The 15,861-nt window shown below is 45.1% G+C and overlaps 1 protein-coding gene across 1 annotated transcript in view; it reads right to left on the bottom strand.

Moving 5' to 3' along the window:
* LOC108794847 (triple functional domain protein-like) overlaps positions 1 to 15,861 on the bottom strand; it is a 660,684-nt gene that overhangs the window by 305,472 nt on the left and 339,351 nt on the right. The window contains exons 13-14 of the mRNA XM_018565963.1: positions 3,553 to 3,668; positions 1,743 to 1,865 (exon numbers count right to left, since the gene is read on the bottom strand). Coding sequence (XP_018421465.1) covers positions 1,743 to 1,865; positions 3,553 to 3,668 — 239 coding nt within the window. The remainder of the gene's footprint in view (positions 1 to 1,742; positions 1,866 to 3,552; positions 3,669 to 15,861) is intronic.

A 15,861-nucleotide genomic window follows, 5' to 3' on the forward strand; every position in this document is an offset into this window, starting at 1 on the left:
CCCCCTCCCCCACGGAAGTTGAAGGATTGACAATCTGATCCTATGTGCCCTTCCATTCCAAAGGAACTCAGACACCAAGGCATCAAACGTTCTAAAAATCTGCTTTGGTATTCACACCCGGGAGTTACGTAAGGTATACAGGAGCAGAGGAAGCAGTTTCATCTTAACCAGGTTAACACGACCAATCAGCGTCAGGGGCAAATTTTTCCATACCGAGAGCCGGGCCTTAAACTGGGCTATCACAGGGGAGACATTAAGCGCCACAAATTCTGACACAGAGTTGGATACAGTCAGACCCAAATACTTAATCCTGGCGACCTGTTGCAACTGTGTAGTAGATGTTATTGAGGCATGATCTAAAGGGTCCAAAGGAAGGTATTGTGACTTAGACCAGTTAACAGACAGTCCCTAGCACGAAGCGAATCTCCGCAAAATATCAAGTGACTCTATGAGGGATTGATGCATGTCAACTTTTTCCTCCAACCTGCCTAGTCTAAGACCCCGGATCCCCACGGACTGTCTGATAGCAGATGCAATTGGTTCTATCGCCAATGCAAACAGTCCGGGTGATAACGGGCATCCCTGCCTTGTGCCCCTATGGATCGGAAAACTTGAGGATAAATTCCCTCCCATTTTTATGGCTGCTCTAGGCTGGCTATACAATACCGCCACCCACTTACAGAATACAGGGCCAAATCCCAGTTTCCCCAGAACTGCTTGCAAGTACCTCCAATCAACCAAATTGAATGCCTTCTCAAGGTCCAGGGAGACTATACCTCTGGCACCCGGGTTATCATGAATAATTTGGGTGTGGGTGTACAGTCTTCTAAGATTAATGCCCGTAGACTTTTGGGGAATAAATTCTGTTTGGTCCGGGGCGACAACGCTGGCAATAACCCTGGACAGTCTAGTGGCAAGAATTTTTGTAAGAATCTTAAGATCCATGTTACCGCATTTTGCGGTCCATAGGACGTACCGGACCATAGGACGCAGGGAGGTCCGGCGCGCCTTATGGAGCACTCGAGACTGTAGCTTCTGTGACTAGCTTCTATGACAGAAGCTGTGACAGAAGCTGCAGTTAGTGACTGCTGAGACAGGTGGCGCTGTGATTACAAAAGCGGATTTAAAGCGGTGCGGCGGCTGTCCGATCCAGCGCTGACTGCTCTCTGCTTGCTGGCACTTCTGACCCCACGGTGTCTGCATGCGGGTGCAAGCGTCCATATACTTACCTTGCGTCTCTGCTCGTCTCCTGGCCGAAAATCCAAACTGCGCATGTGTCCGCCCCAAGATGCTTTGCGGCCGCACGAGCAGTTTTGGATTCTCGGGCGGGAACGCGCGACGAAAACAGGGTAAGTTTAAACCGCTGTTAAAGCGTTTTTTTAACGTTTTGCCTATATCTACTGCTTGCTAGTAGTAGATACAGGCAAAAAAAACCTTTAAACTTATTTCAATATTAAATCCCGAACAAATAGCCCAGCAAAGTATGTCTTTACATTTTTGCCCAAGCACTTACAGTCATTATGTTTCTAAACAGCTGACTTCAACTGTAGCAGCTACACTTCCCTGAACTTCCTTTTTTTTAAATAAGTGTCCCTATCCTGGTGTGTTAGCTTTGTGAAATTAGTATTTTTTATATTATATAATATTATATTTTCAAAAATTACTAATACATGTGGCAAGAATAAAACAATAAACAGTAGAGATCAAATATGTTAACAGTACAAAGATGCTCTTTAACATACCTTAGCTGTGATTTGAAATTCTTCATGCTCCTTTAAAAGCTCTTGAGTATGCTGAATAGTAGAACCAGTTGATGTATGTGTGGAGATATAGAATTCCCCATTATCCTGGATCCACTCAAGAGCCTTCCAAAAATAATAATAATAAACAAGTTATCTAGAAAAGTATTTCAATCAATAACAAAATGCATACTGTATTGGGAAGAAAATTAAAGGTTAAAACAGCTAAGGCTGCATACACACCTGCATATTCCATGAATGTGTACGTCAGCGTGCGTTCAAGGAAACATTCAACAAACATAGAACACGCTTGCAGTGCCATAACTAGTTAATGGCCCCCAAAACACGGCCAGGCAAACATTTGGCTTTCCCGCGCGTTCACAAATGTGCACAAATGCATGGAGAAAAATGCCTAACACAGGGCTTAAAATTAAAATTTCAAGTCTTGAGCTACTAGCCAGGCCCGAAAGTTACTTGCCACCAGTTGCCGCACCCAACCCCTACCCTGCCTTAACTCCGCCCCTAAACACGCCCTCTTAAATTATCTTATGAAATTACATTGTTAAATGTTTTATTCAGAATAAAGTTACAAAAATAAATACATTTTACAATATTACCATAAAGCAATGTAAACATAAAGGAAAATGTATCCAACAATGCAGAATGGCACCAGTTATAGAGGACTACAACAAGAGAGTTGTAGTCCTCTATAGCTGTTATCATTCTGCATTTATATATAAAGTGTAGCTGGGAGTTGTAGTCCTCTATAACTGGTACCATTCTGCATTTTTGGATAGAGGACTACAACTCCCAGCTACAATTTATATATAAATGCAGAATGATAGTGGCTATAGAGGACTACAACTCCCAGCAACACTTTATACAAAAATGCAGAATGGCACCAGCTATAGAGGACTACAACTCCCAGCAACACTTTATACAAGAAAAACCTAATCACCAAATAGAAAAACAGTCAATAACTGCCCCAAACTTCCTATGGCATCAGTATGATGTCACATTTCCTGCCAGATAATTCAAATAATAAACCTAAACAATCATGAAAGGGAATGTTTTCCAACTATCCTAAAAAATAGACTGGAGTACCTGCTTGCAGAGCTCAAATTACGTCCATGACCCTTTGCAGATCGGTCTCCCCCTCCTGGGAAATAGCAGCGTGCAGATCAAAGCAAGGATTACAGCACACGGCCATTAGTTCAGGCCGACCTGTGCTGCCATGGGAACAGGAACGCCTATAGCTAGATGCCGGGCCACTGAGTTCGAGCTCATAGTCCCGTCTGCCTGCACATGCGCAGTAGAGAGCGGGTATCCATGGTGACAGGAGACGCCGGCTTCTAATAGACACGTCTCCTGTCACCTGTCTAAACAAAAACACAGCAGCCGGAGTCGATCGTAGGAGGACAGAGGAGGAGGAAACTGTAAGTGCAGGAAAGAAGGGAGAGAGCGTGTCTGGCTCGCCCTCACTTTATTTCCACTTGCCAAATGCGAGCAGGTGAGTGGAAATTTTAAGCCCTGGCCTAACACATGCACTAATTTCCTGCATTTGAAATCAATGGGGACACACGCCCACAAACATGCATCACCGAGGTGCACATTTGTGCAACGTGACAATATGAATGTGGCCTAAAATAGCAATAAATGTGGGGTTAGGGAAATGGATAGCTGAGATCAAATACTAAAACAATCACAAGATCTGCAGCAACTTTTGCATACCAGTAATATTGCAATTATGTGTATTCCAACAGTTAATACCTCAGGAGACTAACACTGAGAAAGACAATAAAAAATGACTAACCTGTTTAGCACTTCTTTCAAACACAACATATTGCTGGCAATGGTCTAGTCGTCTTTTCCTAAGAGTCCAATAATGAAGTACCCGGTTTTCTCTTTGAAACAATTCATTTAGGATATCTGCAAAAATATTCAAAAGTTTTACATTTTAAGGAAAGAAAAAGATATAACATAAAAATTAGAGTAATAACTACTACAGCTCTTGCACTTGTAAACCCATTTCTGCCACGGGCCTATTTAATTAGCAGTAGCTTTGCAAACATGTACGTAATATATACACAGGACCACACAAACACATCAGACCTGATTTTTTTTATTTGTGATTATTAGAGTGGTCTATGTAGGCACATTTGCCCTATTTATTGCAAAGGGTAATGGTGGTGGAGGATAATGTCTAAACCACTGGCAACAAAAGTGATTACACCCCTAACTGAAAATGTCCAAATTGGGCCCAATTAGCCATTTTCCCTCCCCGGTGTCATGTAACTTGTTACAAGGTCTCAGGAGTGAATGGGGAGCAGGTGTGTTAAATTTGGTGTTAACACTCTGAGGATCTGAAAAAAAGAATTGTTGCTGTACATAAAGATGGCCTAGGCTATAAGAAGATTGCCAAGACCCTTAAACTGAGCTGCAGCATGGTTGGCCAAGACCATACGGCAGTTTAACAGGACAGGTTCCACTCAGAGCAGACCTCGCCATGGTCAACCAAAGAAGTTGAGTGCACATACTCAGCGTTATATCCAGAGGTTGTCTTTGGGATATAGACGTACGAGTACTGCCAGCATTGCTAATATACAAGCTGTACACTCACTACTTTACATTGTAGCAAAGTGTCATTTCTTCTGTGTCGTCACATGAAATAATATAATAAAATATTTATAAAAATGTGAGGGGTGTATTCACTTCTATGATATACTGTTTACACACACACACCCACATATACAATATATATATATATTCAAGTTGCCCCACCCCAAACTTGCTCATCCATGTCTTTATGGGCCTTGTTTTGTGCACTGCCCCGCCAGTCAAGTTGCCCCACCCCAACTTGCTCATCCATGTCTTTATGGGCATTGCTTTGTGCACTGGTGCGCTGTCAAGTTCGAACAGGAAGAGGCCATCCCCAAACTGTTCCCAAAAAAGTTGGGAGCATGAAATTGTCAAAAATGTCTTGGAGGGGGCGTGACCTAGACATGGCAGCGTGAGGACGTGCTATTCCGGAGCTCGGCACGGCCTCCTCTCCTAGACTCCTTCAGCTGACTTTGTAACTCCCTCTCCCCGCATGTCCAACAGCCAGAGACCCCGGAGCACATCCCCGTCGGCTACAATCCGCGGCATACGGCGCTATTTCGGCCACGGATCAATGTCTGGGCAGCCCGCGACCCGTTCCAACATGCCGCCTGGCCGCCTCACCGCAGTGAGTAACACTTCCCTTAAGCGGTCAAACGGACAGTCGGCTGCGGGCCCCCTACCCCACACATCTGCAGCGGATCGAGAGTCCTCTCCCATCTTGACCCTAATGATGCCACTGACTGATTCACATGTGAGGTCGGGGCTCCCGAGCACTGCAGGAGATGACGGGGCAGAGGTCACATGGAGGTTTATTCTACCCCAGCTCACTACTAAAGCTGATCTGGAGGGTATGGCAGCTAAAGTAGTGCAGGCTCTGAGGACAGAGGTGCAAGAAATTAAACAGCAAGTGGTTTCCCTAGATGGCAGGGTCACTGCTGTGGAAGCCACCATCACCATGTCAGCATTAGAATCTGCCCACCTGGCCACTCAGCATCACCTGACTACTGTATTCTTGCAGCGAGACGACACCGAGAACAGAAGTCACCACAACAATGTTAGGCTGAAGGGCATACCTGAGGCAACCACTGGCCCTGAATTGTGTTCCACTGTTGTGGCCATAGTCAATATGTATCTAGATAAGCCACCAGACGACCACCTGGAACTGGACCGTGTGCATAGGGTTCAATCGTTTCGGCCCCCGGCGTCGGATGTACCCAGGGAGGTGCTTTGCAGAGTCAATTTCTTCACAGTCAAGGAAGAGATCATGCAGAAGGCATGGAATAAAGGTCCCCTTGATTTTGATGGTGCCTCCATAAAGGTCATGCCAGACCTTTCCCGCCACACGCTGAGGATGCGCAGACTGCTGAAACCGCTGCTGGACGTGCTCAGGGCCACAGGAGTCGTGTATCGCTGGGGGCACCCTTTTCACATCATCATACAATACCAGGACCACTCCGTTCCCCTTCATGGACGCGGCTCCCCGTGGTCAACGTGCAGCACGCCCTTCCCGGAGCAGACGTCGCTACACACTACTCTCTTCATCCGTACCTGCACCTACGGGACATGAGCCGTGATGCCTCTTACCAATGGCAAACAATCCTGGTCCCGCGTGAACTGTCACTCTACCGTGACCTAGCCTAATGTACTCTCAGATATTTCATTTATCATACACGCACACAGTTGCGGTTTTCCATGGTGATGCTCCAGGTCTACATTTTTCATTACTGTTAATATTACAGGGGGTTTCACAGAAGGCGGGTTGGTTTATCTAGTTGTTGTGACTGTTTGATCTACGTTGTTATATTATACACCCGAGCAGATATTTCTGCCACTAGCTCCGTAATGGTAGTTCACAGTGCTGGACCCGGGGCTGTACCCCATGCCACCCCACTATGGGAGAGGGGCTCTGCATCTCCCTTCTTACCAAAGTTGATTTATTTGCACTGTTATATAGTTCATCTTATTTACTCACACTATTCTTGGGCTTATCTCCACATAGGGTTACCCCGTGCATTGCGCAACGGGTTGATTTAATTGTTGATTTTGCCTGTACCGATAGTCTGGTCAGGCCGCATACACCAACAGGTGTACTGCTCATCTAACTTCTGCTCTTCTTTTTTCCGTTCCGGCTTTGCTTCTCCTCTTCACTTCTCCCCTGCTGCTGTCCTGATCTCTTTTGCCTCAATCTACCTTGTTCTCTCTGTTCTCACCCTTTCCTTCCCACCTGGAGCGCATCCCCTGCCTTCTTCTGCAACAATGATGGCTATTGTTTTCACATCCCTGAATGCACAGGGGTTGAATGTTCCGAAAAAAAGATCCAGACTCTTACCGGACATGAGGCAGGCTAGATCCCAAATTGTGTTCATCCAGGAGACACACTTCAAAAAAGATCAGATGCCCAGGTTATCCAATAGGGAGTTCCCAGTAGTATACCACTGTTCCTCTCCGGTTTAGAAAACTAAGGCGCTAAGGCGGTCACATGGTCCTATACTGATCAGTATGTAGACACCAATGGGAGGTTTCTACTATTGAAGGGTACAATAGGTGGTGTGTCTGTGACCCTAGCTAATGTGTACTTCCCGAATACAGAACAGTTGGGGTTCATACGCACTCTGGTTCAGGTCCTATTGGAATTCGCAGACGGCACTCGGGAGGGACTTCAATTTTGCGATAGATCCTCTAGTAGATGTATCTAGGGGCACCTCCCACTTAGCCTATTCATACCTAAAAAAACTGAAGTCAGAGCTGCATCTTCTACACTTGACAGATACATGTCAAGGTAGAAGATGCATGTCGGGTTCATGCACATCTCGGGTTCATGCACCCACGGGACAGGGACTAAACCTTTTTTTCACAAGTCCACCAAACATACTCAAGACTAGACCATTTTTTTGTCGAACACAAGGTGCTACCTCAAATATGCACAGCTACAATTGACAACATTCTTCTTTCTGACCACGCCCCAATACACTTGTCCCTGACATTGACAGCACCAGTTTCCCCGTCCTACATGTGGCGTCTTAACGAATCGTTGCTATAGGACATACAAGTCACAACCGAACTGGAGGCTGAACTCTCAGCCTTCTTCTGTTGCAACGTTCCCTCCTCTCCCTCTAGTCACGTGGGAAGCGCACAAATGTGTCCTTAGAGGCATTCTCGTCAAACATGGGGCACATAAGAAACGCCAGGGGGCGAAACACTTGGCCCAACTGTTTAGTCATCTCCATTCGTTGGAATCCGCTCACAATCGCTCTCTGGCCCTGGCGGCTCAGGTTGAGCTCCGGGCGCTTAGAGAGGAAATAAATGACTTGCTGTTCGCTAAGGTCAAAAGATGTATGTTAAATGGTAGGAGAACATTCTACACATTTTCTAACAAACCGGGGAAGCTGTTAGCGCGGGCCCTAAGGGGTGCTCGAGGTAGGACATTTATTTCCCAAATTGTGACGCGAGCTGGTCAGACAGTGACGTCGTACGAAGAGATGGCAGAGGAATTCAGAGCCTTCTATGCCGATCTCTACAATCTGCATCCCCAGGGACAGGACGGGATAATTTCGGCCCCACCCCTGAGGCCGGGTCCTACATCGGTAATTCTGACATGCCTGTACTGAGCCCCGAGGAGCCGGACACGCTGGAAGCCCCTATTTCAATGCCGGAATTGGAACTAGCAATTAAAACCACTAAACCTGGCAAAGGCCCAGGCCCCGACGGTTTTACGACCGCATACTACAAACGCTTTCTTCCCCAACTCTCGACTCACTTCCTCTCTGCTTATAATTCCATCCTACAGGACGCCCCGATTCCTAGTGACATGCTACGGGCGTGGATATCCCTTATACCTAAGGGGGACCGTGACCCCATGATTTGTAGTAACTACCGTCCGATTGCATTACTAAATGTGGACCTGAACATTTTTTCTAAAATGATCGCAGGTTGCTCCCCTATATGCCTCAGCTTATCCATCAAGACCAAGTGGGATTTATCCCAGCTAGGGAAGCAAGGGACAACAAATCCTGGGTACGCCGAGAAAGCGTTCGATAGGGTTAGCTGGGGATTTATGCAGGCAGTTTTACAACATATTGGCCTGGGCAACAATATGCTTAAGTGGATATCGGCCCTATATACGTCGCCATCAGCAGTCGTGCAGGTGAATGAAACCAGATCCAAAGATTTTTTATTGTCCAATGGCACGCGGCAGGGATGCCCCCTCTCACCCCTGATTTTCGCTCTAATTCTGGAACCGTTCCTGGGCACAGTTCGGAAGTCACCCAACATACAGGGTTTGCACACATCGGTAGGGGAACAAAAAATGGCGGCGTACGCAGACGACCTAATATTTTTCCTTACAGGCCCGATACGCTCTACATCTCACCTTTTATCGGCTCTAGACGAATACGTTAAGACTCTCTGATTTTAAAGTGAATATTTCGAAATCCTCGACTTTGAGTATTACGCTGCCGACACAGGTGCTTTTACGCCTTTAAACGGATTTTCCCTTTACGTGGGCTCACAATCACCTTACATACCTGGGGACTAGAATCACAGCTAACATTCAAGACGTATACTCGGCCAACTTTGCCCCGTTGCTCACAGAACTCCTTACAGACCTCAAACATTGGTCTACACTCACTATCTCGTGGTTTGGCAGATGTGCAGCCGTTAAGATGAACATTTTACCCCGGGTTTTGTACATGTTCCAAGCCCTACCGATCGTTCTCCCACCCACTTTTTTTCAACACCTCCAAAGAGCAGTGATGTCCTTTGTGTGGGCGGGACCCCATCCGAGACTGACCAGGAAGACCTTGAATATTCTGCGGGACAGAGGGGGGGTTGGTCTGCCTGACTTTCATTCTTACTATAAAGCGGTTCACCTCAATAGGATCCTGGACTGGCACGTTCATCGCGATAACAAGATCTGGGTCTCTATCGAACGGGCCACACACAGGCTCCCTGTAGATGGGCTCCCGTGGCTTTCCTACCCCCTACAGTCCTAGGTTCGGGAACATCCACTGATCGCCGCCACCATTCGCTCTGCACGCACGGTACTGCGCAATACACTACTGACTCCTACTCCTTTGCCATTGACACCTGTAATAGGTGATCCCGACTTTGCCCCAGGTGCGAAAAATGCTCGACTCCCTCGCCTTGTGACTGCAGACAAATACAGTGAGGGACTTCCGCACAGAATCCGACTGGCTTACTAATCAGGCCATCCAAGGCCTCCTTGGCCCCCCACTTGACCCCTGGAGTGCTATGCAGCTTCGGCACTTTCTTAGGGCAATCCCTAACCCCCGAGCTCTGGATAGACCCCTCACGGTATACAAAGGGATGTGCACAGGTTCCCTACCCTCACGACATGCCATTTCAACCATCTATAATTTGATAATTACGCCCACTTGCCCACCACGCCCACTTGCGCGCACCATGCGGTGCGTGCGAAGGGAAATACCAACAATTTAAAAACAGGCAGCGATGTCTGTTAACATACAAGCGACCCGCCGGCTATAGAGCAGACAGATCGCTTGTATGAGCTGCTGGCCAAGAAGGGGGTCTAAACACCTGGTCTTCAAGCGGTTAAGCTAAGAATTTGTATTTATATTCAAGACTCAATTTTGTTTTACAATTTTTAAAGACAAATCTCACAGTGACATTCTCAATCAGTTTTGTCTGTCAGCTTAAAAGTTTTTCATAACGCTCACAATAGTGAGACACGGGAGAAGTACGGTTAGTGTCTCTGTTAGTGAAACACACCAAACTTTAACCCTACACTATGATCTTGAGAGACTTTATGCGATTAAAAGTGGCACCCTACCTTCATTCCACAAAAATGGAAATGGTGAACTCCCACGATGCAATAATGTGTGATTCTTCCTTTCTTTACCTCTGTCTGTCTTTTCTACTTCTTCCTCTCTTTTCTCCCCTCCCCCTATACCTCCAGCGGTTTGTGTCTATTGCAATGTAATGAGTCATAGCACCTTTGATAAATGTTTTGACAACCGCATCATCCCCTACTTCATAATGACAAATGCCTGTATCTCTTCATTTTTGATTTACATGTATCCCACTTTTATTTGTACTGTACACGTTGTACTTTTGATGCACTCCACGTGCGTGATGTTATGTTAAAACCAAATAAAAATTTACTTTGGAAAAAAAAAAAAAGGTTTTTCATAACTCAAGTTACCTCCTATGAGATGGTCAAGTAACCACTTCCTTAAAAATGAATGTCATGATAGATTGAATTTTGTAAAAGATAAGTAACAAATGATGTAATGTGTGGCTTTGTGGTTAAAGACAATTGACTCTTTCATCGCTGTGATAAATGGTCGAATATTATTGAATGATTTGTATTGCTGTGCCTGCCCAGTGTGGGATGTCACTGGGATGTATCTCATCAATTATGCTAATGTGGATTTTCTTAAAAACTCATGTAACCTATTGTAACGGTGCAGAATTATATAACTTGGCATGCTGCACAATAGCTATTGAATAAATCATAATATGGAAGCACACAAATCTCTGTTTCTGGTAATAAGAGTTATGGTATTTCTGCCAGGACAACTCACACTAAACAACTGACAGTGGAAAAACAAAGGATTGCTGCTTTAGAAGACAGTGCAGCGCACATACAATGTTCTTTCCGGATGTCATCTCACAAGATGAAGACCATTACTGTCAAACTAGATCTAGAAAACAGGTCATGCAGGAATGATTGACGCATTTACTTTGGCTATTTTTCAGCCTTTAAGATCAATCTAGATAAAAGTGAGTTGCTATTCCTAAACCGAAACACCTCCAAAGAGGACCTAACATGGGTATGGACAAACCGTAACTGCAAATTTATACTCTTTACATGTTTCCCTCATTATGCAAGAAATTACCAGAGAGCTGCACACCTTCTCTACCCTCTGCAAATCCTCCCCATTCTTTGACAACATAAACATATTAAAACACTAACTCTTTTCTCAACTTCGTTTGGAAAGGGAAAAAACACAGAATTTATCTACATAAGTTACATCAACCTTGTCAACACCTCGGAGTGAACTGGCCTAATATCAGACTTTATAATCTTGCATGTATTTTTAGACACATCAGGGATTTTTTTTTTTGTTACACTTCTTTCTATTCTAACACTACTATGGAATTTCCCCTAGTCTCCCCATTGTCTTTAGTTTGAATATTACATATTCCCCTCCACCTTCTGTTGTAAATTATGATTGAAGTAGATATATTAGTGGTATATTAAGGGTGTATGCTTATGTATTGCAGGAAATTGTTTTTGCTGATGTTATTTAACACAACTATGCTAACTAGGTTTTTATTGACCAGCTGACCATCCTGTTTTCAGGGTGTTCATTGTACACAAAGGAACAGCTGTAGGGAATTTTGTCAAAACTGGTTTAGTTAACTAATAACAAAGGGGTAATTAGACCAGCCAATCAGGAATCCTTTCAGTGTTAGTGAATGGCACTAACCTGTATATGAATTGAGAGCGTACAGTGGCTAGAAGGAATTTCAGAATCATGGAGAGGGACAGAGGTGCATATATAGATTGGAGATATATGCTGGGTAGATAGATAGGGTCTTTATGGAACCTTTGTCATCTGAGGTCTTGATATTTTAATTTGATTATTACTCTGTCAGGCTGTGTCTGTTCTCTGGGAAAGAACTAAGGTTGCTTGGATTTCAAACGCACATGCTGTACATTACAGGAAAAAGTCATTAAAGACAACAATGTGTATTTGTTTTAAAGTAAAACTTCAGAGATATTTTTTAATTACCCTTGCAGTGGGACTACCGCCGCACTGCAAGGTTTAAGTGCTCATTTTGGTCTAAGGAAGAAAATAACAAAGTTATAGTCACCCAATCCTCAGAGACAGACGGCTGTGATCGTGCTCCCTCCAGCCTGTCTCCTCCTCGGTTGCGAAGGTATGTCCTTCAGCGTTCTCAGTTCTATACACCGTGTATAGAATGTGATGACTCGTGGACCTCTGCAGCAGAGGGGGAGAGGCTCCAGGGACTGATTTAACAGCAAGCCTCCTCCTCAGGACTTGGGAATCAAACTAGGGCACTCCTATCAGACTTTATACAAGGCAAACTATCCAGACATGCTCACTAAACTATCTACCATGCTAACAACTTGGTCCCAATACCACCTGTCCTGGCTGGGTAGGATGTCAGCGGTCAAGATGACTCTCTTACCCAAGATTTTATATTTAGAGTCTTGCGGTAGCAGTCCCGGCCCCTGCCCTTAGGAAACTCCAAGCCTGCATATTTTCCTTCATATGGGGGGATAGGAGACCTAGAGTCCCCAGACGTACCCTATACTTACCGAAATCTCGGGTGGACTGGCGGACCCACACCTATCTAAATACCTCCTCGCGGCTCAGATATGACAATTAGCAAAATGCCACTCAGTTTTTGAGGTCCCAGCCTGGGTGGCTCTGGAAAACACCCTGGTGAAGCCTGCATCGGTAGCTAACCTCCTTTGGCTGGCCCAAAAACTGAGACCAACTATCTACAATCCCATAACGTCTCACTCACTCAGACTATGATACTCAGTCAAAGCCAATTACAGTCTTCTTTCCCCACATCTGCCCCTCCGACAACCCCTCTTTCATTCCAGCTCTAGCACACACGCCAAGCTTTAGGGCTTGGACTGACTGAAACCTCAACTATGTCTGGCAACTGCAATCTGACTCAGGTGTGAAACCTTTCCCGCACTTGCAGGAACATAAAACAACTCCCGAGTACAGAACTCTTCCGATAGCTCCAAATCAAAAACTACATAATGGCCACCCCAAAACAAAGTGGCCCCTGCAAGATGTCCTCCTTCGAAAAAATCTGGCGCGACGACCCGCACAGCCCTGGATTATCTCCCTTCTCTACACAATACTTATCTCCCCAACTGATACGCCCCCCCCTCGTGGGATAAAGACCTAGGGACCTCTACTGCCGACGAGATCTGGGACCAATCATGGGCAAACACTAGATGAAGCTTGCGGTGTGCAAGCATGCTGGTGATTAATTATAGGGTACTCATGCGATGGTATCTGGTACCGGCTAGAGTGGCCATTTACAAATCTGACTGCTCCCCTAATTGCTTTTGAAGATGTCCTGACCAAGGCACGTTTTTCCACATATGGTGGAGCTGCCCACAGGTCACTGACTTCTGGGATGGAATCTTTTGTATCTTATCGTCACTGTTCTCGGCGCCACTGCTTAAGGACCCCTATTTTGCACTTCTCAATTGCAGGCCAGTGGGCCTCTCCCACATTCAATTCAACCTTTCCATGCATATCTGCACCTCCGCCAAAAGAGAGATAGCAAAGAACTGGCTGACATCATCCCTAAGTCTCGCCAGTGTCATAGCTCATGTCAATTGGGTTATGGCTCAGGAAAAATGAACTGCACAACTAGATGATAAAATGACCAAATTTGAAAATACCTGGTCCCCATGGATTGACAAATACATAGCCCCGAGCACCCCTTGTCGCCTTTGCACTATATAAAAGCATTTACAATCCTTATCTTGTAGATCGCTCTTTTGTACTTGCGTACGGCCCGACTCCCTCCTTCTCTGCCACCTGACCTTCCTACCACCTCACCTCCTCCCCCTCTGCCTGTGTGCCCCCTCTGCCCCATGTTGTATGGTCTGTGTTTCGTGGTGCCAATACCTGAGCAAAGTGGTTGCAGGGTCTTCTACCCATGTTGGGCGTTATCAGGTTATCAAGCAATATGTTTGTAAACTGCACTAACATTTAATCCATATGTACTATTTTTTCCTCATGGACTGACATTTATTCCCACTTGCGGCTTCATCAGAAAACCATGTTTGAAATACACCTTTGGAAACTCAGCCTCTATGTAACCTCTGTTATAACATGCCCTATTGTCAAGACCACGTTCTAGGCACCGTGTGTTGTGTTGTACTGAATTGTCTTTTGTGACGAAACCAATAAAAATGTATATGGAAAAAAGATTCAAATAACCTGAATAACCACTTTGGGATTCTGCGAATATATTCCAGTCGCACATCTTATTTTTGGGATCGATTTGACAGCTAAAAGACGACCGATTTTATCCCCGTGAGAATCGATGTTGAGACCAGCGTAGACTCTGCGCTGCCACCGTCGTGAGGGCTAAGTTTAGGGACAGACAAATCTGATCAATACGATCTCGAAGTACCTTCATTGGGTTATGTTTATGTACGTGGGTCAGAGCCAGCAGCTCCCCTTTCCAATTTGGAAATATGGGATGTTCGCTGGCGTTTCTTGCGCATAGCAATGGAAATAAAATGCCCTCTTAATATAACTTTATGAGCCTCCCAATTGGTAGAGAAGAAACTGAAAGAGTATTAATACGGAAGTATTCCGTCAATAAAGTTTGAACTTCTGTAACCACCCCAAGATCGCTGAGGAGTGACTCATTAAGTCTCCAATGGCCCAGTCCTCGGGCGGGTTGGCCCAGAGAAGAGGTCATTACAACTTGGGTATGCACAGACCATGAAACCTCTCTAATTTTTACAGATCTAATACCAGCCAACATCTGAGGGGGAACAAAAATATGATCTATACGAGCATAGGTAGAGTGGGCATGAGAAAAATGAGTATAATCCCTCGTAGTGGGGTTACACTCACGGCATGCATCCACTAAGTGGTGCGAATGAAGGAGCTTTGCCAGTTTCAGTTCCCTTTTAGGGGGATGTTTCAGTCTAGTACCGGAGGTATGAGATTTATCACATATCAAGGTTGAAAGACAAAATAGAGTCTCCAGTTAATACTCCTGTGCCCTCTATATGTGGAGAGAGAACAGAGAATAGGTGAGTGAAGAAAGGGATTTGAGCAGCATTAGGGGCATAGTAGGAAATAAACATAAACAAGTGATCCCCAATAGTGCCATTCAACAATAAATAGCGCCCTCCAGGGTCTTTGAGTTCTAAATGTAACCGAAAAGACTATATGCTTAGCGAACAAAATGGCCACCCCCTTAGACTTATCTGCCCCATTAGCAAAATAGTACTGAGTATAGTGTTTATGTATAAAAGATGGGTTATAACTGTTGGGAAAATGTGTTTCCTGAAGAAAGAGCACATCTATTTTTTGGCAGTGATAATGATTAAAAGCTACTCGCCGTATAACGGGCGTGTTGAGGCCTTGAACATTGTGTGTGGCTATACGAATGTCAGATCCACAGGAAAGCATGGTATCTAAGTGGCTATACAGAATCGATCTGATCCCCAAGTAGGTACTCACTTTCGAAAAACAGTCGGTAGAAGACCCAAATCACTATTCCCACCCGACTTCTATGGAAGTGAAACCTAGAGTGTCTCGACGACCAGCTCCACCCCGACCAAAAAAAGAAAAGGTTACGGATGAGACATAAGGGATAAAAAAAGGGAATACCAAAAAGCACAGAAGACGACATAAATCACAACACAAAAATCCACACCTAGGGCACCTAGGTGTCCTATCGAAATCCAATTTAAAAGCTACCCGATACGGGTAGCACACTTGACACGAAC

The sequence above is a fragment of the Nanorana parkeri genome, unplaced genomic scaffold (assembly GCF_000935625.1).
Source record: "Nanorana parkeri isolate BGI_ZX_2015 unplaced genomic scaffold, ASM93562v1 scaffold904, whole genome shotgun sequence".
NCBI lineage: Eukaryota > Metazoa > Chordata > Amphibia > Anura > Dicroglossidae > Nanorana > Nanorana parkeri.